At 44.1% G+C, this 22235-nt stretch overlaps 1 protein-coding gene across 1 annotated transcript in view; it reads left to right on the top strand.

The window, feature by feature from the left end:
- myo5b (myosin VB) overlaps positions 1–22235 on the top strand; it is a 288715-nt gene that overhangs the window by 153190 nt on the left and 113290 nt on the right. Inside the window, exons 13-14 of the mRNA XM_073064077.1 lie at positions 312–434; positions 7646–7729. Coding sequence (XP_072920178.1) covers positions 312–434; positions 7646–7729 — 207 coding nt within the window. The remainder of the gene's footprint in view (positions 1–311; positions 435–7645; positions 7730–22235) is intronic.

Here is a 22235-nt window from a genome sequence, read left to right as displayed (position 1 = left end):
ACTGTTTAATTGTCTTCCAATAGTGGGGTGGAATGGAAGCTGACCTTGAACCCGGTGGGACGTGCTTTCAGACTTTCGTATGGGAGAGGGAGAGAAGCCTTGTTTCCTCCCACAGTCTAAAGACGTACTGCAGATGGGGTCTTTAACTACACAGTCTGCTTTACTGAGGCAAAAATGCGGATCGGTATCTCATTTCTGCTGTGACACAAGCACATCAACGATGTTATATTAAGTATTGCTTTACAAATATTGATTGCTTTTCTCTGCTACTGATAGTTTCTAAGTTGGCTTGGTTTGGTTTCTCCTTTCAGATGCCAAAAGGCACGGACCAGAGCTGGGCCCAGAAACTGTACGATCGTCATTCAAGCAGCCCGTACTTTCAGAAACCCCGAATGTCCAATATGGCTTTTCTTGTTGTACATTTTGCCGATAAGGTAATTCATAATAGAGTGATTATTCTACAATCTAGTTTTAATTTCGACCATGCATGTTAATCCTTTTATTGCAGAGTTTCCCTACATTTTTCATGCCATGGAGCCCCCCCCAGGCTGGGAAACCCTGATTCAGTGTGGAGCTGGCCCTTCAAGCCCAGCAACCCACTGATTTAACACTCCCCGAATTACTGCGGGAGGATACCCAGGTACCCAGAGGAAGCACACACACACAGAGAAATGAACGTACAAACTTGTTACAGAGCACTCCAGAAATGAACTCCAAAGCCCCCACCTGTAATATCTAGTCTACTGTGGTGCCCCATGTCTGTGGAGTCTCAATCCTTTCTGAAACTTTCATTTGCATTCAATGAAAATTAACATTGACACAGTTCTGGCCCTTCATCCCACAATGTTGTGCTGTCCCTTTAACCTACTCCAAGGTAATTACCCCTTCATTGACAGTGAAGTGATGGACGAATTGATGAAGTATTTCGCTGTGGATGGCACTAGCCGTATGGTGGAAGTTCCAGGTGTCAGGGGTCAAGAAATGTGTGGTTACCATTACTAGGGAGAAGGTTCTTGGGAAACTGAAAGGTTTGAGGGTAGATAAATCACCTGGACCAGATGGTCTAGACTCCAGGGTTCTGAAAGAGGTGGCTGAAGAGATTGTGGAGGCATTAGTAATGATCTTTCAAGAATCTAGAGATTCTGGAAGACTGGAGAGGAGAGAGGCAGTAAAAGAAACTATAGGCCAGTTAGTCTGACTTCAGTGGTTGGGAAAATGTTGGACTCCATTGTTAAGGATGTGGCACCTCCTCCCTCACTACCATTCAGGACCCCAAACAGTCTTTCCAGGTGAGGCAACACTTTACCTGTGAGTCTGTTGATGTCATATTCTCTGGCCGGTGCTCCCAGTGTGGCCTCCCGTATATCGGTGACACCCAACATAGATTGGGAGACTGCTTTGCTGGGCACCTATGCTGTATTTGCCAGAAGAAGTGGGATCTTCCAGTGGCCACCAATTTTAATTCCACTTCCTATTCCCATTCCAATATGTCAATCCATGGCCTCCTCTACTATTGCGATGGGGCCACACTCAGATTGGAGGAGCAACACTTTATATTCCGTCTGGGTAGTATCCAACCTGATGGCATGAACATCGATCTCTCGAACTTCTGGCAATGCCCCCCACCCTTCACCATTCCCCATCCTCTTTTCCCTCTCACACCTTATCTCCTTGCCTGCCCATCGCCTCCCTCTGGTGATCCTCCACCCTTCTCTTTCTTCCATGGCCTTCTGTCCTCTCCTATCAGATTCCCCCTTCTCCAGCCCTTTATCTCTTTCACCAATCAATATGCCAGCTCTTTATTTCACACTTCCCCCTCCCAGTTTCCACGATCACCTTGTGTTTCTCCCTTTTAACTCTACTCCTCAGCTTTTTTCTCCATCCTGCTGAAGGGTCTTGGTCAAGAAGGTTGAGTGTATTCTTTTCCATAGAAGCTACCTGCTCTGTTGAGTTCCTCCAACATTTTGTGTCTGTTGTGTGGTTTTGGGGTACCTGGAGGTACATGACAAAATAGGTCATAGATTTCCTTAAGGGAAAATCTAAGATGACAAATTTGTTGGAATATGTTGGAGAAATAACAAGCAGGATAGACAAAGGAGAAGTTGTGTACTTGGACTTTCAGAAGGCCTTTGACAAACTGCTAGACATGAGGCTGCATAACAAGTTATGAGCCCATGGTATTACAGGAAAGATTCTAGCATGGATAAAGCAGTGGCTGATTGACATGAGGCACAAGTGGGAATAAAGGGAACCTTTTCTGGTTGGCTGCCGGTGACTAGTGGTGTTCCACAGGGGTCTTTGTTAAACCCCATTCTTTTTACATTATATGTCAGTGATTTGGATGATGGAATTGATGGCTTTGTTACAAAGTTGGCAGTTGATATGAAGATAGGCAGAGGGGCAAGAAGTTTTGTGGAGGTAACGAGGCTACAGAAGGACTTAGACAGACTATGAGAAAGGGCATAGAAATGGCAGATGGAATGCTGTGTTGGGAAGTGTATGGTCCTGCACTTTGGTAGAAGAAATAAAAGGGTTGTCTGTTTTCTAAATGAAGAGTAAATCCAAAAATCTGAAGTACAAAGGGACTTGGGAGTCCTTGAGCAGGATCCCCTGAAGGTTAATTCACAGGTTGAGTCTGTGCTGAGGAAGGCAAATGCCATGTTGGCATTCATTTCGAGAGGTCTAGAATATAAAAGCAAGGATGTAATAACAAGACTTTATAAAGCACTGCTGAGGCCTCACTTGGAGTATTGTGAGCAGTTTTGGCTCCCTATCTTTGAAAGGATGTGCTGAAACTGGAGAGGGTTCAATGGAAGTTCATGAAAATGATTCCAGGATTGAATGGCTTGCCATATGAAGAGTGTCTGATGGCTCAGGGCTTGTCTGAGCTGAGGCCTCCATTGGTCAGAGTTAACCATGGATATTTTGTCCTAACTGTCTGGATACACAAGCCTGGGCAGTACGATATGGAGAGCAAGCTGTTGCCCGTGTAGCAAGCTCTCCCTCTCCCCGTAACTGATGAACCCAAAGGAACCGCAGAGCCAGTATAGTACGGTCCCAGCAGTGTCGCAGGAGCTGCCAGTTAGTATTGAACTCAATGTAGGACTACCAGAGGGATTCCAGCTCCGGATTTTTCCTTTGGTGTTACCCCTGAAGCCTTCTCCATGAGTGGGTTTAGCTTCAAGGCAGCGGAGGTTTGTGATCAGAGTTTTCCTTCTCCTAGATGAGCTCCCAACCTTGGCTGACCCATTTGCCCAGAGCAACTGGTTTTAAGATGCCAGTTACCTGTCTTTGCCCCTTCTCCTGTCAGTAGAAGTGGTTCCGCTGGGCTTAGTAGGACAGGAGATAGACTTGGTTGTTAGAGGCTATTTGAGATGCAAGCCATTGGAAGCATTTAGTAGGCATTTGGAGCTCATCCCCTTTACCACTCGTGGCTATAACAACCTTGAGGAACCTCTGGGCCTGTATTCACTAGGATTTTGCAGAATGAGGGGTGACCTCATTGAAACCTATCGAATGGTGAAAGGCATTGATAGAGTGGATGTGGGGAGGATGTTTCCTGTTGTGAGAAAGTCTAGGACCGGAGGACATGACCTCAGAACACACGGGGCTTCCTTTTAGAATGGAGATGAGGGGGAATTTCTTCAGCCAGAGAGTGGTGGATCTATGCAATTCTTTGCCACAGGCAATGGTGGAGGACAAGTCATTATGTATATTTAAGCAGAGGTTGATAAATTCTTGATTAGTCAGAGCATGGAAGGATATGGGGAGAAAGCAGAAGATTGGGGCTGAGATGAAAGTTGGATCAGCCATGATGAAATGTTGGATCAGACTCATTGGCCAAATGGTCTAATTCTGCTTCTAAAATCTTATGGTCTTATGGGCTAGAAAAAGGGAAAAGAACTTGCTGAAACCTGTTGACCAATGTGTTCACACATCCAACGTTTTAGTAAGTTGCTGAAAATCCAGAGCAACACACACAAAATGATAGAGGAAATCAGCAGATCAGGCAGCATCTATGGAAATAGAACCACTTCCCCTAATCTGTCTAGGTCCTTCTGGAGCCTCTTGACCTCCTCAAAACTACCTGCCCCTCCACCAGTCTTTGTATAGTCTGCAAATTTTGCAACAAAGTCATTAATTCCAACATCCAAATCATTGACATATAATGTAAAAAGAATCGGTCTCAACACAGACCCCAATTGAACACCACTAGTCACCGACAGCCAACCAGAAAAGACACCCTTTATTCCCAGTCTTTGCCTCCTGCCAATCAGACACTGCTTTATTCATGCTAGAATCTTTCTTGTGATACCACAGGCTCATAGTTTGTTAAGCAGCCACATATGTGGCACCTTATCAAAAGCCTTCTGAAAATCCAAGTACCGACATCAAATGATTCTCCTTTGTCTTTCCTGCTTATTATTTCTTCAAACAATTCCAGCAGATTATTTGGTCAAGATTTTTCCTTGTGGAAACCATGCTGACTGCAACCTATTTTATCATGTGCCTCGAGTCCGTTAGCCGCTGCACCTCCTCTCTGTAAGCTGACTCATTGTTCTTGCTGATGAGACCCACCACGGTCATGTCATTGGCGAACTTGATGATGTAGTTCGAGCTGTGTGTTGCAGCACAGTTGTGGGTCAGCAGAGTGAACAGCAGTGGACTGAGCACACAGCCCTGGGGGGCCCCCGTGCTCAGTGTGATGGTGTTGGAGATGCTGCCTCCGATCCAGACTGACTGAGGTCACCCAGTCAGGAAGTCTAGGATCCAGTTGCAGAGGGAGGTATTCAGGTCCAGTAGGCTCAGCTTTCCAATCAGTTTCTGAGGGATGATTGTGTTGAATGCTGAACTGAAGTCTATGAACAGCATTCGAACGTATGTGTCTTTTTTGTCCAGGTGGGTTAGGGCCAGGTGGAGGGTGATGGCAATGGTGTTGTCTGTTGAACAGTTGGGACGGTACGCGAACTGCAGGGGGTCCAGTGAAGGGAGCAGCAGGGTCTTGATGTCCCTCATGACAAGCCTCTCGAAACACTTCATGATGATGGATGTGAGTGCAACAGGACAGTAGTCATTGAGGCAGGACACTGAAGAATTCTTCGGCACGGGGACGATGGTGGCGGCCTTGAGGCACGTTGGAACGATGGCGCTGCTCAGGGAGATGTTGAAGATGTCAGTGAGAACATCTGCTAGCTGGTCTGCACATCCTCTGAGCACTCTGCCAGGGATGTTGTCTGGTCCAGTAGCCTTCCATGGGTTGACCCTGCACCGGGTTCTCCTGTGAGACACAGCACCTCCTCACTTCTGGAATCAACCTAGTGAACTTCCTCTGCACCGCCTCCAAAGCCAGTATATCCTCCCTCAAGTAAGGAGACCAGAATTGCACGCAATACTCCAGGCGCAGCCCTCTAGCAATGTAGGCCAACATCCCATTTGCCTTCTTGATAGCCTGCTGCACCTGCAAACCAACCTTTTGTGATTCATGCATAAGCAATCTCAAGTCCCTCTGCACAGCAGCATTTAAATAATAATCTGCTCTTTCATTTTCCCTTCCAAAGTGGATGACCTCGCATTTACAAACACTGTACTCCATCTGCCAGACCCTTGCCCACTCACTTAACCTCTCTGTATCTGCTGCACAATTTGCTTTTCCACTCAATTCGGTTTCATCAGTAAACTTAGATACACTACACTCGGTCTTCTCTTCCAGATCGTTAATGTAAGTTGTGAACAGTTGTGGACCCAGCACTGACCCCTGCGACACACCGCTCACCAATGAGTGCCAACCAGAGTAATACCCATGTATCCCAACTCTCTGCTTTCTATTAGTTAACCAATCCCCTCTCCATGCTAATACATCACCCCAACTCTATGCATCCTTATCTTATTGATAAGTCTTTTATGTGGCACCTTATCGAACACCTTCTGGAAATCCAAGTAAATAATGTCCATCTGTTCCCCTCTATCCACTGCGCTCATTATATCCTCAAAGAACTCCAGTAGGTTTGTCAAACAGGACCTGCCTTTGCTGAATCCATGCTGTGTCTGCCTGATGGATCCATTTCTTTCCAGATGCCTCGCTATTTCTTCTTTAATAATAGCTTCAAGCATTTTCCCAACTACAGATGTTAAACTAACTGGCCTATAGTTACCTGCCTTTTGCCTACATCCTTTTTTGAAATGTTGCATGACAATTGCCATCTTCAAATCCACCAGAATCTACCCAGAGTCCAGAGAGTTTTGGTAAATTATCACCAAAGTCTCTACTATAACCTTTGCCATTTCTTTCAGTACCCTGGGATGCATTCCATCAGGACCAGAGGACTTATCTATCTTCAGGCCCACAAGTTTACTCAGTACTACCTCTTCAGTGATAGCTATTGTATCGAGGTCCTCACCTCCCAATGCATCCATAACATCTCTCTTCAACATGTTAAATGTGTTCTCCACCATGAAGACTGACACAAAATAGCCATTCAAAGCCTCGGCCATTTCCTCATTACCCAATATCAATTCCCCCTTCTCGTCCTCAAAGGGACCTACATTCACTTTAGCCACCTCTTTCCAATCTATTTGATTATAAAAACTTTTACTATCTGTTTTTATATTTTATGCTAGTTTATTTTCATAATCTAGCTTCCCTTTCTTTATTGCTAGCATAGTAGATCTTTGTTGATTTTAAAGTTTTCCCAGTCTCCCAGTTTCCCACTACTCTTGGCGACATTGTATGCATGAGCCTTTAGTTTGATGCCACCTTTTATTTCCTTAGTTATCCAAGGCTGGAATAGACTTCTGTTGAGCACCATGAAAAATCACTTTGAAAGTCTTCCGCTGTTCCTCTATTGTCCCACCATATAGCATGCTTTCCCAATCTACACAAACCAAATTCTCCCTCATCCCATTGTAGTCTCCATTGTTTAGGCATAATACACTGGTTTTAGATTGAACTATTGCACCCTCCATTTGTATGAGAAACCTAATTATACTGTGCCTGCATCTGACCAGTTTCTGCCTCACTCTTGCCTGGTGCTCCTGGAGGAAGATGCCTGCATTTGAACAGTCTCTCTCTCACTCTTAGTCAATGCTTATGGAGAATGGTACTGGACTCGGATCTTGGGCAAGGTTTAATGGATGCAGTTTGTGGATTGAACTCTGCAGTTCACATTGTGATGTATTTCTGTTTCCTTGTCTTATTGCTATTTTGTACTATTTTGATTGTGGGGGTTGGGGCAGACTGTCTCTGTGGCCTGAGTCAACGACTGACACAGTGCTAAATTGAACTGAACCAAACTGAATATTCCTGGACTGTTCCATGGACTCTGTGGTTTGATGTTTGACATTCTGTGTGCTGTTTGCTCAATTTTCACTGTTTCAACAATTTGTTCTTTTTTTCCGGATTTCATGTTTTCTTTGAACGGGTTCCATAGTGTTTCTTTATTTCGTGGCTGTCTGTGGGAAGACAAATCTCAGGGTTGGAGACTGCATACATATTTTGATAATAAATGTATTTTGAATCTTTGATGTTAAACCTAATTCTGATTCAGATTCGAGTGGCTACGATTTTCTGAGTTTCTCTCTCTGATGTCCTTCACACTGCCATGAGAAAAGGAACTGTTAAAGCTCGGGCTGCTGCTGTGTTTTGCAGGTGGAGTATCAGTGTGATGGGTTCCTAGAGAAGAACAGGGACACGGTCTATGAAGAACAGATCAACATACTGAAGGCCAGCAAGGTAAGGCACATTTCAGAATACAGTATCTTTGCCACTGTATTGTGACTCAGACTGCTGTGGCCTGTATCTGGTTAGGAAATTAGACCATATGACCTTAAAACATAGCAGCAAATTAGACCATTTGGCCCATTGAGTCTGCATCATGACTCATTTATTATTCCTCTCAATTCTCAACCCCATTCTCCTACCTTGCCACCGTAGCCTTTTACACCCTTACTAATCAAGAACCAATCAAACTCTGCTTTAAATATACTCAATGTCTTGGCCTCCACAGCTGCTTAGGAGCAGAATTAGGCCATTCAGTCGATCGAGTCCACTCCACCATTTCATCGTGTCTGAACACGGATCCCATTCAACCCCAATACACCTGCCCTCTCACCATATCCCTTGATGTCCCAACCAATCAGGAAACTATCAGCTTCCAATTTGAATATACCCATGGACTTGGCCTCCATTGGAGTCTGTGGCAGAACACTCCACAGATTCACCACTCTTTGGCTAAAAAAAATTCTTCCTTATTTCCATTCTAAAAGGTTGCCTCTCAATTTTGAGGCTGTTCTCAAGGTCTAGGTACCCCCCCCCCCCACCAGAGAAAACATCTTCTCTACATCTTCCTTTTCTAATCCTTTCAACATTCAGTAGGTTTCAATGAGATCCCTCACATTCTAATAAATTCCTGTGAGTACAGACTAAAAGCTCCCAAACACTCCTCATATGTCAGCCTCGTCATTCCTGGAATTATCCCCATGAACCTCCCCTGGACTCTCTCCAAATACAATAAATCATTTCTGAGATGAGTGGTCCAAAGCTGTTGACAATACTCCAAGTGTGGCCTGACTAGTGTCTTTTAAATCCTCAGAATTGTCTCGTTTTTATATTCTATCCTCCTTGAAATAAATGCCAACACTGCATTAGCCTTCTTTACCATAGACTCAACTTGTAAATCAACCTTCTGGGAGTTTTGCGAGAGGAATCCTAAGTCCCTCTGTACCTCTGATGTTTCAATTTGCTCCCCATTTAGACAATTGTCTGCACTATTGTTCCTTTACCAAAATACACTATCATACATTTCCCAAAACTGCATTCCATCTGCCACTTTTTTACCCATTCTTACTATTTGCCCAAGCCCTGCTGCAATCACATTGCTTCCTCAGCACTACCTACCCCTCCACCTACCTTTGTATCATCCACAAACTTAGCTACAAATTCCACTATCCAAATCATTGACAAACAATGTGAAAAGAAGCGGTCCCAATACTGACCCTGAAGAACACCTCTAGTCACTGGCAGCCAACCAGAAAAGGCCCCCTTTCTTCCCACTCGCTGCCTCCTGCCTGTCAGCCATCCCTCTATCCAGGCCAGTATATTTCCTGTAACGCCATAGGATTTTATCTTGTTAAGCAGCCTCATGTGTGGCACCTTATCAAATGCCTTCTGAAAATCTAATTAAATGGCATCCACTGCCTCTCTTTGTTATCCCTGCTGGTTACTTCCCAATCCTCTTGCATACAGAAGTCCCCCATTACAATTGTGTCATTGCCCTCATTACATGCCTTTTCCAGCTCCCTTTGCAATCTCAACCTCACATCTTGACTACTGTTTGGAAGCCTATATATGATTCCCATAATGGTTATTTTTTACCCTTGCAGTTTCTTGACTCCACCCACAGTGGTTCAACATTCACTGACCCTATGTCACACCTTTCTAAAGATGTAATTCCACCCCTTACTAACAGAGCCACACCACCGCTTCTGCCTTCCTGCCTGTCTTGTTGATACAAAGTATATCCTTTAACGTTAAACTCCCAACTATGACCTCCTTTCAGCCACACACATTTAAATACAGCATCTTCAGTCCTGTGTTCTTCGCCCTTTTGAATTTTGCCTGTGTGGTACAAATGAACTCTTTACTCTGTCTGTATTTGTACCCAATCATTGGCTTGTCCTTCCTTCCATTCATGTTACACCCATCATCTACTTGTAAACCTGCTGGCTCATCTTCAGCTCTATCATACTGGTTCCCATCCCCCTGTCAGATTAGTTTAAACCACTCCCAACAGCTCTAGTAAACCTGCTCACAATAATATCGGTCCCCCTCGGATTCAAGTACAACCCGTCCCTTTTGTACAGGTAACACCTGCCCCAGAAGAGGTCTCAATTATACTGAATTCTGAATCCCTGCCCACTGCTCCAATTCTTCAGCCATGAGTTTATCTGCCACCTCATTCTATTCCTATCCTCACTGTCGCGTGGCTCAGGCAGCAATCGTGAGATTACTACCCTTGAGGTCCTGCTTCTCAGCTTCCTTCCTAACTCCCTGCATTCTACTTTCAGGACCTCCTCCCTTTTCCTACCCATGTTGTTGCTACCAATATGTACCATGACTTCTGGCTGCTCAATCTCCCTTTTCAAAATATTGTGATGCATTTAGAAACATCATGGACCCTGGCACCTAGGAGGCAAACTACCATCGTGTTTCCTTTTTCCATCCACAGAATCATCTATCTGTGCCCCTGACTATTAAGTCCCCTATCACTGTTGCCCTCCTCTTCAATTCTTTCCCCTCTGAGCCACAGGGCCAGACTCAGTGCCAGAGGCACAGCCACTGTTGCCTCCCCCAGTACGTCGCTCACCCCCGCCCCCCAACAGTACTCAAAATGGAGTACTGATTGTTGAGGGGTCGGCCACAGGGTTGATCTCCACGATCTGACGTTCTCCTTCCCTCTACTGACAGTCACCTATTTATCTGTCTGCTGTAGCCTTGTGGTGACTACCTCCCTGTAGCTCCTATCTATCACCGCTTCACTTTCCTAAACAAGCCAAAGGTAATCAAGCTGCAGCTCCAGTTCCTTAACATGGTTTCTAAGGAGCTGCATCTTGATGCACCTGGTGCAGATGTGGCCATCGAGCCAGCTGGTAGTCTCCTGGAAATCCCACATCTGACACTCAGAACAAAACACAGTCTCTGCAGACATACTCCCAATTCTCTCAAGAGTTAATTCAGAAAAAAAGAAATAAGAAATAATGAATGAACTTATCTTGTCACCGCCTGTTCTCAATGAAACCCTGTAGAGCCAAAGCCTTACTACTCTGACTCAGACTACTCTGATGACAATCGCTCCCATGCTGACCACTCCACTAGATGGTACCTCTCTTTTATAGAGACAGGGATTTTAAAGTTCTTCATCGGACCTGCACGGGTCTGTTGCGTCTGCACAGTACTTCAATCGAAGACTCCCTATATCAATGGTATATCTATAACAATGATCTGGATGATAATGTGGTTAACTGGGTCAGCAAATTTGCAGATGACACCAAGATGGGGGATGTAGTGGACACTGAGCAAGACTATCAAAGCTTGCAGTGGCATCTGGACCAGCTGAAAAAATGGGCAGAGAAATGGCAGATGGGATTTAATACATACAAATGCATGGTGTTGCACTTTGATAGGACCTAGGTTAGGTCTTACACAGTGAGCCATAGGGCACTGAGGAGTGTGGTAGAACAAAGGGATCTGGGAATACAGGCCCATAATTTATTGACAGTGCTGGCATGGTTTGATAGGGTCGTAAAGAAAGCTTTTGGAACAATGGCTTTCATAAACCAAAGTATTGAGTACAGGAGATGGAGTTAGTTTGATGTTGTATACTGTGAGACATTGGTGAGGCCTGGTGGAATATAGTGTGCAGTTTTTGGTCACCCACATACAAGAAAGACGTAAATAAGGTTGAAAGAGTACAGAGAAAAATTCTGAGCATGTTGCTGGGACTGGAGCACCTGAGTGAGAAGGAAGGATTGAATGGGTTAGGACTGTATTCCTTGGAACATAAAAGATTGAGGGGAGATTTGAAAGAAGTATACAAAATGTTAGAGAGATGTAAATAAGGTAAATACAAGCAGGCTTTTTCCCTGAGTTTGGGTGGGACTACATCATGGGTCACGGGTTAAAGATGAAAGGTGAAAAGTGTAAGGCGAGCATGAGGATTGTGAGACTGTGGAACAAGCTGCCAGTGCTTGCGAGCTTGATTTCAACATTTAAGAGAAATTTGGATAGGTACATGAATGGTAGAGGTATGGAAGGCTATGGTCCAGGTGCAGGTCGATGGGACTCAGCAATTTAATGGCTCAGCATGGACTAAATGGGCCGAAGGGCCTGTTTCTGTGCTGTCTACTGCATACAGTATCTGTACAATAAGTCAGAATGAGGAATACTAACACTGAATATGTTGTGATATTTGTAGTTTTGTGGTAACACCAGCATGCATGACATATTAAAAGTTACTATAATTTACAATAAAAAATAAATAGATTGATGTGAGTAAATAGATAAATAAATAAATAGTGCAAAAGAGGAATAGTGAGGTAATGTACATGGGTTCATGGACCATTAAGAAATCTGATGGTAGAGGGGAAGAAGCTGTTCCTAAAGCACTGAGTGTGGATCTTCAGGCTGCTGTTCCCCCTGCCTGATGGTGGTAATAAGAAGAAGACATATACTGGAATCTGAGGATCCTGAACGGTGGATTCCAACTTCTTGAGGCTCCGCCTCCTGAAGATGTGCTCAATAGTTGGGAAGCTTGTGTCCGTGATGGACCTGGCTGGTCTACAACCCTCTGCAGCTTCTTTCTTGGAGCCTTCATAGCAGGAAACCAGTAAAAATTGCAAATGTACAGTATTAAACAAAGCATCTCATCGATTATGATAAATCTCGAATCTGAATTTTGAAATACACTAGAAAGAAACTTGGGCAACAACCTGTCCCAAAGGCAAGTCTACGGCAGGGAGAAGTTGTTAATCTGTAGCATTTAGAATATTTTTGTCTTCAAGTTTTGCTTTCTAGAACAAGGAACATGCTAATACCACAAATGCTCCTCAATTCTCTCAATAATTCACATATTACATTAGTTTTTCTTTTCAAAGTTCAAAGTAAGTTTATTATCCAAGTATGTATATGTTCACTCAACTTCCCTCAGCCCAACATTGAACTGAACATAACCTATGTATGACCTCACTTTCAATGACCATTCATCCCATGTTGTCAATATTATTTATTTATTTGTTGTTATTATTATTTTTGTATCTGCACAGTTTGTTGTCTTTTGCACACTGGTTGTTTGTCCATCTTATTGTGCGTGGTCTTTCATTGATTCTGTTGTGTTTCTTTGTACTTACTGTGAATGTCTCAAGAAAGCGAATCTCACGGTTGTATAAGGTGACGTATATATTCCATGATAATAAACTTACTTCAAACTTCCAAACTTTTGAACTTGTACATCACCATATATTACCCAGAGATTAATTTTCTTGCAGGCATTCACAGTAGAGCAAAGAAATAAAATAGAATCAGTGAGAAACTAAACACAAACAACGAGTAGACACAAGAGGTACTCCAGGTGCTGGAAATCTAAAGCAATGCACATAATATGCAGGAACAGCTCGGCAGTCAGGCAAGATCTATGGATGGGAATAAACGGTTGATATTTTGGGTCAAGACCCTCCATTGTGTGTATTACAAACAAATAACCTCCTGCCCAATGGTAGCAGGGAGTAGAGAGCGTGGCCTGGATATTGGGGGGGGGGTGGTCTTTTATGAGGGATTCTACTTTCCTGTGGTAGTGCTTCATGTAAAAGTGCTCAGTAGTGGGGAGGGCTTCACCTGTGATGGAGTCGACTGTATCCACCACTTTCTGTTCTCCCTGCTCTCCTGCTCTCGGACCCAGCTCTAGCAAACCTCCCCACAAGGATATTGGTCCCCCTCAGATTCAAGTGCAACCTGTCCCTTTTGTGAAGAGGTCCCATTTATCCAGAACTCTGAATCCCTGCCCACTGCTCCAATTCTTCCTGTTCCTGGGCATTGGTGTTTCTGTATAAGGCCATGATGCAGCCAATTAGAATGAACTCCACTCTGCATATATAGAAATGAGTCATACTCTTCACTTCTGCTTTGCAGATAGTGGAAGTGCCTCAGGCTTTCAAGAAATGAGTCACCCACAACAGCATACCCAACCTTTGACCTGCTCTCGTAGCAGCAGTATTTAGGTAGCTGGTCCAATTACATTTCTGCTGTACAACGACCTTCGGAGAATTGACTGTCTGGGACTCAAACTTCAAAGTACATTTGTTATATATACTTCGTACAACCTTGAGATTCATCTCATTACAGACAGCCACAGAACAATGAAGCCCAAAATAAACTATTAAAAAAACACCTAATGTGCAGAGAGAAAAAAAATAAATGGTGCAGGCAATGAAAGTAAGCGAATAGCATTCAGAGCTGACGTGCGTGAATGAGAGTCCATCGTGAGACACGGAGAGTCAAAAGCGAGACATCACAGGCATCACAGCCGATTCAGGAGCCTGTCGGTTGCAGGCCACAGCCTCAGTTCAGGGCGGGGATGAGTAAACATCATGGAGCAGCAAAGCTGTCCATCACCTCCAGCCCTAAAACCCAACTTTTTCAATCTGTCCTTGCGTTTAATCGTCCAAACCTCAGGTTGTCCCCTGCTCTCGGACCCAGGCTCTGCCACCTCTAGTTCTAGCAAACCTCCCCACAAGGATATTGGTCCCCCTCAGATTCAAGTGCAACCTGTCCCTTTTGTGAAGAGGTCCCATTTATCCAGAAATCTGAATCCCTGCCCACTGCTCTAATTCTTCACCCATGAGTTTATCTGCCACCTCCTTTTATTCCTGTCCTCACTGTCACGTGGCACAGGCAGTAATTGTGAGACTACTCTTGAGGTCCTGATTCTCAGCTTCCTTCCTAACTCCCTGCATTCTGTTTTCAGGACCTTCTCCCTTTTTCTATCTATGTCGTTGTATATGTATCACAACTTCTGGCTGCTCACCCTCAATTTTCAGGATATTGTGGATACATTTAGAAACATCGCAGACCCTGGCATTACCATCTGTGTTTTTGTGTCTAGAGAATCGCCTACCTGTCCCCTATTACTGGAGCCATCTTCTCCAGATCCACAGGGCCAGACTCAGTGCCAGAGGCACAGCTGCTATTTCTTCCCCAGATAGGTGCTCCCCCCACCAACAATACTCAAACTGGAGTACATATTGTTGAGGGGGACAGCTACAGGAGTGCTCTCCACTACCTGACATTCTCCCTTCCCTCTCCTGGCTGTCACTCATTTATCTGTCTCCACTAGCTACCTCCCTGTAGTTCTCAACTATCACCTCCTCACTTTCCCTAACAAGCCAAATGTCATCGAGCTGCAGCTCCAATTCCTGAACACGGTCTCTAAGGAGCTGCATCTCGATGCACCCGGTGCAGATGTGGCCATCAGGAAGGCTGGTAGTCTCCCAGAAATCCCACATCTGACACCCAGAACAGAACACTGGCCCTGTAGATGCACCCCCTATTCTCTCAAGAGTTAATCCAGAAAAAAAGAAATAAGAAACAAGGACACACACAAAATGCTGGTGGAACACAGCAGGCCAGGCAGCATCTATAGGAGAAGCACTGTCGATGTTTCGGGCCGAGACCCTTCGATAGGACAATAAGAAACAAGGAATGACTTATCTGCTTACCTTGCCTCCACCTGTTCTCGCTGATGCCCTTTTGATAACTTACTACTCTACCTCCAACGACTGCTCCCAGAATGTCTGCTCCACTGGGCTGTACCTCCCTGCTGTAGAGACTGGTTTTTAAACTTTTTACTGGACCTGTGCCGGAACACTTCTGTTTCATCTGCACGGAACTCCAATCGAAGACTGAAAACATGAGGCTGCTTAACAAGCAATGGTATTACAGGAAAGACTCTAGCATGGATAAAGCGGTGGCTGATTGGCAGGAGGGCGGAAGAAAAGGAGCCTTTTCTGGTTGGTTGGCAGTGACTAGTGGTGTTCCACAGGGGTCTGTGTTGGGACCGATTCTTTTCAAGTTATATGTCAATGATTTGGATGATGTGATTGATGGCTTTGTTACAAAGTTTGCAGATGAAATGAAGGTAGGTGGAGGGGCTGGTAGTTTTGAAGAAGTAGTGAGGCTACAGAAGGACTTAGACAGATTAGGAGAATGGACAAACTAATGGCAGATGGAACGCAGTGTCAGGAAGTGTACGGTCATGCACTTTGGTAGAAGAATTGAAAGGGTTGACTATTTTCTAAATGGAGAGAAAATGCAAAAATCTGAGATGCAAAGGGACTTGGGAGTCCTTGTGCAACATTCTCTAATTTGCAGGTTGAGTCTGTGGTGAGGAAGGCAAATGTAATGTTTGCATTCATTTCAAGAGGACTAAAACACAAAAGCAAGGATGTAATGTTGAGACTTTATAAGGCACTGGTGAGGCCTTGCTTGGAGTATTGTGAGCAGGTTTAGGCCCCTTAATCTTTGAAAGGATGTGCTGAAACTGGAGAGGTTTTCAAGGAGTCTCACGAAAATGATTCCAGGATTGAATGGCTTGTCATATGAAGAGTGTTTGATATCTCTGGGCCTGTATTCACTAGAATTCAGAAGAATGAGGAGTGACCTCATTGAAACCTAGCAAATGATGAAAGGCCTTGATAGAGTGGATGTGGAGAGAATATTTCCTAAGGTGGGAGAGTCTAAGACCAGAGGGCACAGCTCAAAATAGAGAGGCGTCCTTTTAGAATGGAGATGAGGGGGAATTTATTTAGCCAGAGAGTGGTGAATCTGTGGAATTCTTTGCCACAGGCAGCTGTGCAGGCCGAGTCTTTATGTATATTTAAGGCAGAGGTTGATAGATTCTTGATTGGCCAGGGCATAAATGGTTGCAGGGAGAAGGCAGAAGATTGGGTCTGAGAGGAAAAATGCATCAGCCATGATGAAACGGCAGAACAGACTTGATGGGCCAAGTGGCTTAATTCTGCTCCTATATCTTATGGTCTTAATTGGTTTATTGATCAATACAGAATGCCCCTCTGGTGCTTCCCCCTCCCTCCCCTCTCCCTTTCCCTTTTCCCAACCATGATTCCCCTCTCCCTGCTCCCTTCCCACTCTGACTATAGACTTATCGATGGGTTTTACGTGGATTGGTGATCCAAGTTGCTCTATTCTATTGGGCCTAGCCTGTGGCAAACAACTTATTAATGTAGCAATGGCTCCAGCAAAATTGAAAAGACACTTAACTACAAATCACAGTCATGTGACATATAAAATTGCTTATTATTTTAAACGGCTATTGGAATCTCAAAACAGAGTAAAGCATTTGTTAATGAAGTCACAGTCAGTAAAGGGAGAAAGGAAGCAAGTTATTTAGTAGCAAAACTTATTACCCAGAAAAGGAGAAGTCACCTGTTGGTGAGAACCTAATAACGCCAGCATGTAAAATTAAAGTGGGTAAAATGCTAGGACAAGATGCAGTACGAGGAATTGAAAAGGTTTCACACTCGATGACGTCTGGTTCTTCACTTGCGAAGAGCAGGAGGGAGGAAGAGTCCTCAGGAGCAACAACATGATTATTGGTGACTGTAGAGACCAATTCTGGATCTACAGACTCCGGAGCAGAAGGGACACGGGAATAACTGGGATGCAGGTTTTGGGGAGAAGGATCTTTCCTGCATCTCCTCTTCTCTTCAGCAGTCATTCTTCTGGATTCCTCAAAATTCTTGGCTGCTCCGTGGAACAACATTCTCCAGTGTCACAAGCCAGCTGCTGCCACTCGTTGACCTCGAATTTACACGAGGGAGCTACTGCATAAGTCGGTTTTTGTACCTCTTGCACGAGGCTCCACGATCTGTCTCGGCCTGAGGGAGTTCTCTGTGGAGCACTGCTTTCAGTAACCTGGAGTCGTCCATGCGAGACATGGAGCAGCAGAGCAGTTTTGATGCTGGGAAGTCGAGCTTTCTCCAGGACCTCATTGTTGGAGACACGATCCTGCCAGCTGATACCCATGATGGAGCAGAGGCAGCGCTGATGCAAGCACTCGAGCAACCAGATTTGCTTGTGGTACAAGACCCAGGCTTTGGAGCTGTATGGCAGTGTTGTAGCAATGGCAACCCTGTACACCGGGATTTTTGTGGACAGACACAGCTGGTGGTTCTTCCACACACATCTCTGGAGGTGCCCAAAGGCACTGCTGGCTCTGGTGAATCGATTGTCAATGTCCCTTACTACTGTAGCGTTGTTGGAGATGACGCTGCCCAGGAGTGTAAACTGCTCAACTGTGTTTGTCCGAGGTGGGTTGTAAACACCATGAGGGGGCCTCTAATGGAGGATCATTGCTTTCCTCAGACTGACTGTTAACCCGAAAGCCCTTGCAGCTTTGGCAAACTGAGTGACTGCAGCCTGTAGCACACCCTCTCTGTGCATGAGAAGAGCATGGTCGTCTGCATGTAATCGCTCAAGAGTGGGCTCCTAGATGGTCTTTGTTCGATAAGTCGATGTATTGATGACATGTCACATGATGCTGAAGAGGTTTTCTGCGATAAACTGCAAAACAACAGCTTCTCTATTCAGCTTAATGAGTCAACAGATTTCACCAATAAATGTCATGTTGTAGCATTTGTAGGATTTGTGAATGATGGTGGAATTCAAGAAAACTTTTTTGTGTTGCGAAGAGCTACCTGAAGCAAGCAAAGGCCAAGGTATATTTAATGTTTTGTCTTCATATCTGGAAGCAAAAGGTCTGTCTTGGAGGAACTGTTTAGACATCGATGGTTAGCTCCATGAGAGGCTTTGTTTCTCTTGTAAAAATAAATCCCGACATTGTCACAATACACTGCTTTCTTCACAGAGAGCTGCTGATGTCAAAGACTCTTGGAGATTAAATGAAACAAGTTCTGGATGATGCAACTAAAATGGTTACTTTATTTAAAAAAAAACAGTTCCCTTGAGGATGTTTTAAAATCTGTGTGAAAACCTGGAGAAAGAGCACACCAGTCTCCTGCTACAGACAGAAATCCAGAGGCTTAGCAGAGGAAGTGTTCTCAACAGGGCGTTTGAGCTGAAAGGTGAATTGCAGGAGTCCTTCAAGACAATAGTAGGCCAGATTTTACAGAGTGCTTTGAAGATGAAGAATGGCTGCAGAAACTAGCCTACCTAACAGTCATTTTTCATCATATGAACCAGTTGAACAAGTCTCTGCAAGGCCCTGGAGAAAATGTTTTGACTTACAGCGACAAGATTCTTGGATTTAAAAGGAAACTGAATCTTTGGAAAACTCAGGTTGCAAAAGGAAATCTTGAAGTATTTTCACTGTTGTTTGGACTTGAGAGTGGGGAAGGATATCAGAAAACCTTGAGACTAATTGAAAACCACCTGGAAGAACTGCAGAACAAAATTGAACAGTATTTTCCTCCCTTTCAACACAAGTGTATGACTGGGTGAAGGACCCTTTCTCTGAATCTTCTGCTCATCCTGAGAACTTAACTTTGAGAGAAGAGGAAGAACTTTGTGAGCCACACTCTGATCGTGCACTCAAGATGAGATTTACTGACCTGCCCCTGGACAAGTTCTGGATTTCTGTGAAAGAAGAGTATCCTGCCATTTATAGGAAAGAAATGAATATTTTTCTGCCGATCTCAACTTCTAACATGTGTGAGCAAGCTTTTTCTTGTTTAACAAGCATCAGAAGATGAAATCCATGTCAGCTATCTCAAGTTTGACCCAGAATTGAGTTGTCAACGTGGCTATCCCTCGAGGTCGAGGATGGTGGTCTTCATTCCGTTGATCTATCACAGAGCAGAGATGGCTGTGCATGTATTTGTTTAACGTGTACTTGATGTTGCACTCCAAGAAGCACACGATACTTCACAAATCAACCAACTGATTCCAGTGGCATGGAAACCATGACAATTGGAGCTGATGGATTTGTTGCAGCCTTCATCCGCCTTCACAGCCGTTGAGTTCGAAGTAACTTCATCTGCCTGTTCCACCACTGAGGTCTTTGTTGGATTGTTCTTTGTCAGGGACCTCACCCTCGACCTTACCACCATAGGTGACCCTACCAGGAGCATAGCTCCAGACGGCATCGCTCTCGGGATCTCAGGGCCACACAAGCTTCTCCACCACGACAAGGTGACAAACTACGGAGAAGAATTGAGTATTTGTACAGCAAAAAACAAGTGCAGGTTTCACATGCCTGGGCCTATACTTGAGCTTGACCACGTCACTTAGTAAGAAAATGTTTTTTCAAGTTCTTGTATAAAATTGTGCCTTAGTCTATATTTTTGTTCATATTGCTTTGGCTTATGGTTTTTAGTAATTTTACTATTCAACATTGTCAATAAATTTTCGTGTTGTAAAGAGCTTTAATTAAAATCAATTTGCAACCTTGATTTAAGTTAAATCTACCGAACCCATCTTTAGAAAAATTAAATCCCATTTTGGCAGAAATTTATTATACTTGCCTTATGAGTTTTTAAAATTTATGAAAGGAAAAGAAAGAGATTAATTTCAAGAAAGGTAAACTCCGCTTAGCTATTTGTTTTTTTTCAAGAAAGGTTGGCTAAAAACTTCATTCTCTATGCAAAAGAACATCAACAATTATATTTGGATTATTATATCTACACCCTACTGATCACACTAATGCACTGTGAGCTGTGGATATAATATTTTTTGCACGGGGGTTCTCTGAGACCGGCAAGTTATTTCACGGGTTGCACCAGGGCAAAAGTGTAGAGAAAGGCTGTCTAAATAGGTTGTCCATCACAGCTATGTTTTTAAGCAATCAAGGAGCCAATCCTTGGTTCCCAGTCCCCTGCCTGGGAAAAACTACCACGAGCACCCACCTGTGCATACCCCTCGTAAGCTTACACCTAGAACTTTAGCCCTACTGAGGCCCCAATACCCTGCTGCCTCCTGCTGCACGTGTGGTGAGAAGAGGGCAATAATACCGACACCTGAAACTGGATTTGCCCTTGTGAGGAAGGGGAAACCTGAACTTCTAGTTGAGCAAGGACATATTCGACAAGTGGAGCCTCTAGAAAGTGGCATCCATCAGTCAGGACCATCACCATCAAGGACAAGCCCACTTCTCATTACTACCATGAGGGAGGAGATACAGGAGCCTGAAGGCACACAAGAACAGCTTCTTCCCATCCAGCCTCAGATTTCTGAATGGACACCACCTCAGTATTTTCCACTATTTAAAGTCACAGAGTCACAGTGTATCACAGATCAGAAGTAAGCTCTTCAAGCCATCCGGTCTGTCTAGCCCCATTGACCCGCACCAGGGCCATAGCTGTCCATACAGAGTTTACAGAAGCCAGTCAGAGTTTCATTGTATCTATGTATAATGACAATAAAGGTGATTCATTCATTCAAACCCAATCCATCCGTATACTTATCCAAACTTCTCTTAAATGTTGAAACTGTATCTGTATCCTCCACTTCCACTGGCAGCTTGTTCCACACTCTCACCACCCTTTGAGGGACAAAGTTCCCCCTCAGGGTTCCCCTTAAACACTCCACCTGTCATCCTTAACCTATGACCTCTAGTTTTTGTCTCACCTAACCTCAGTGGAAAAAGCCTGCTTGGATTTACCCTATCTCTACCCCACATAATTTTGTATACCTCTATCAAATCTCTCCTCATTCTCCAGGGAATAAAGGCCTAACCTATTCAACCTTTCCCAATAACTCAGGTCCTCAAGTCCTGACAACATCCTTGTAAATTTTCTCTACTCTCTTTCAATCTTCTTGATATTTTTTCCTGTAGGTAGGTGACCAGAACTGCAAAAATAGTGGGATATAGTGGGTAAAAGGCCACTGTTGTCTTATTTTCAGCCGAAGATGTAAAGTGTTGCGGTAACCGCCGGGTTACATCGGCTACATAAGCATTGACAATGCTGTTCTCTGACTGAGGACCTTTAATGCTTTCTACCACAAAGGCACCCGGAAAAGAGCACAATATCAGGCACGGGCTTCGTTTGGTCCCTTTGCCAAGCAGAAAGAGGCTTACTTTAATAAGCAACTTGAAGCGGCACATTCAAGTAGCGATTAGCATAACACTTTACACACCAATGATCCAGGTTCAATTCCCGCCTCTCTCTGTGAGGACTTTGTACGTTCTCCCTGTGACCTTGTGGGTTTCCTCTGAGTGCCCCAGTTTCCAAAGACGTAGGTTAATTGGTCAGATGAGTTCTCTGGGCAGTGTGGGCTCGGTGGGCCAAAAGGGCATGTACCTCTAAATAAAATTCTAAAAATTACTCTTAAGATGAAGTGGAGGAAAACTCATTGGGCCAGATTGAACAGGACTCATACAGAAATGCAATTTCTTCACCTTACAGTGGGTTGGCTCTTTGAACTTAATGACAGAACTGTGATGAGTGTTTTAGAGGACAACCTATTAAGGTATGGATGAATTCCTTTCTGGTTTATCTGCTGGAAGTGTATAATTTCTTCAAAGAAGAAAGGAGTCAAGGTTGTTTAATGTCATTTCTAGTACACAAGTGTAAAGGAGAATGAAATAATTGTTACTCTGGATTTGATGCAGTTCAAAAAAAAACACAGAATAAGATAAAGAAATAACACAACAATAATTAAAAAAACATGGCACGGTAGTATGGTGGTTAGAACAACACTTTACTGTACCAGT

The sequence above is a fragment of the Hemitrygon akajei genome, chromosome 13, assembly GCF_048418815.1.
Source record: "Hemitrygon akajei chromosome 13, sHemAka1.3, whole genome shotgun sequence".
Lineage (NCBI taxonomy): Eukaryota > Metazoa > Chordata > Chondrichthyes > Myliobatiformes > Dasyatidae > Hemitrygon > Hemitrygon akajei.
Note: the sequence above shows the minus strand (reverse complement) of the source record. Positions and strands in the feature narration are given on the sequence as shown.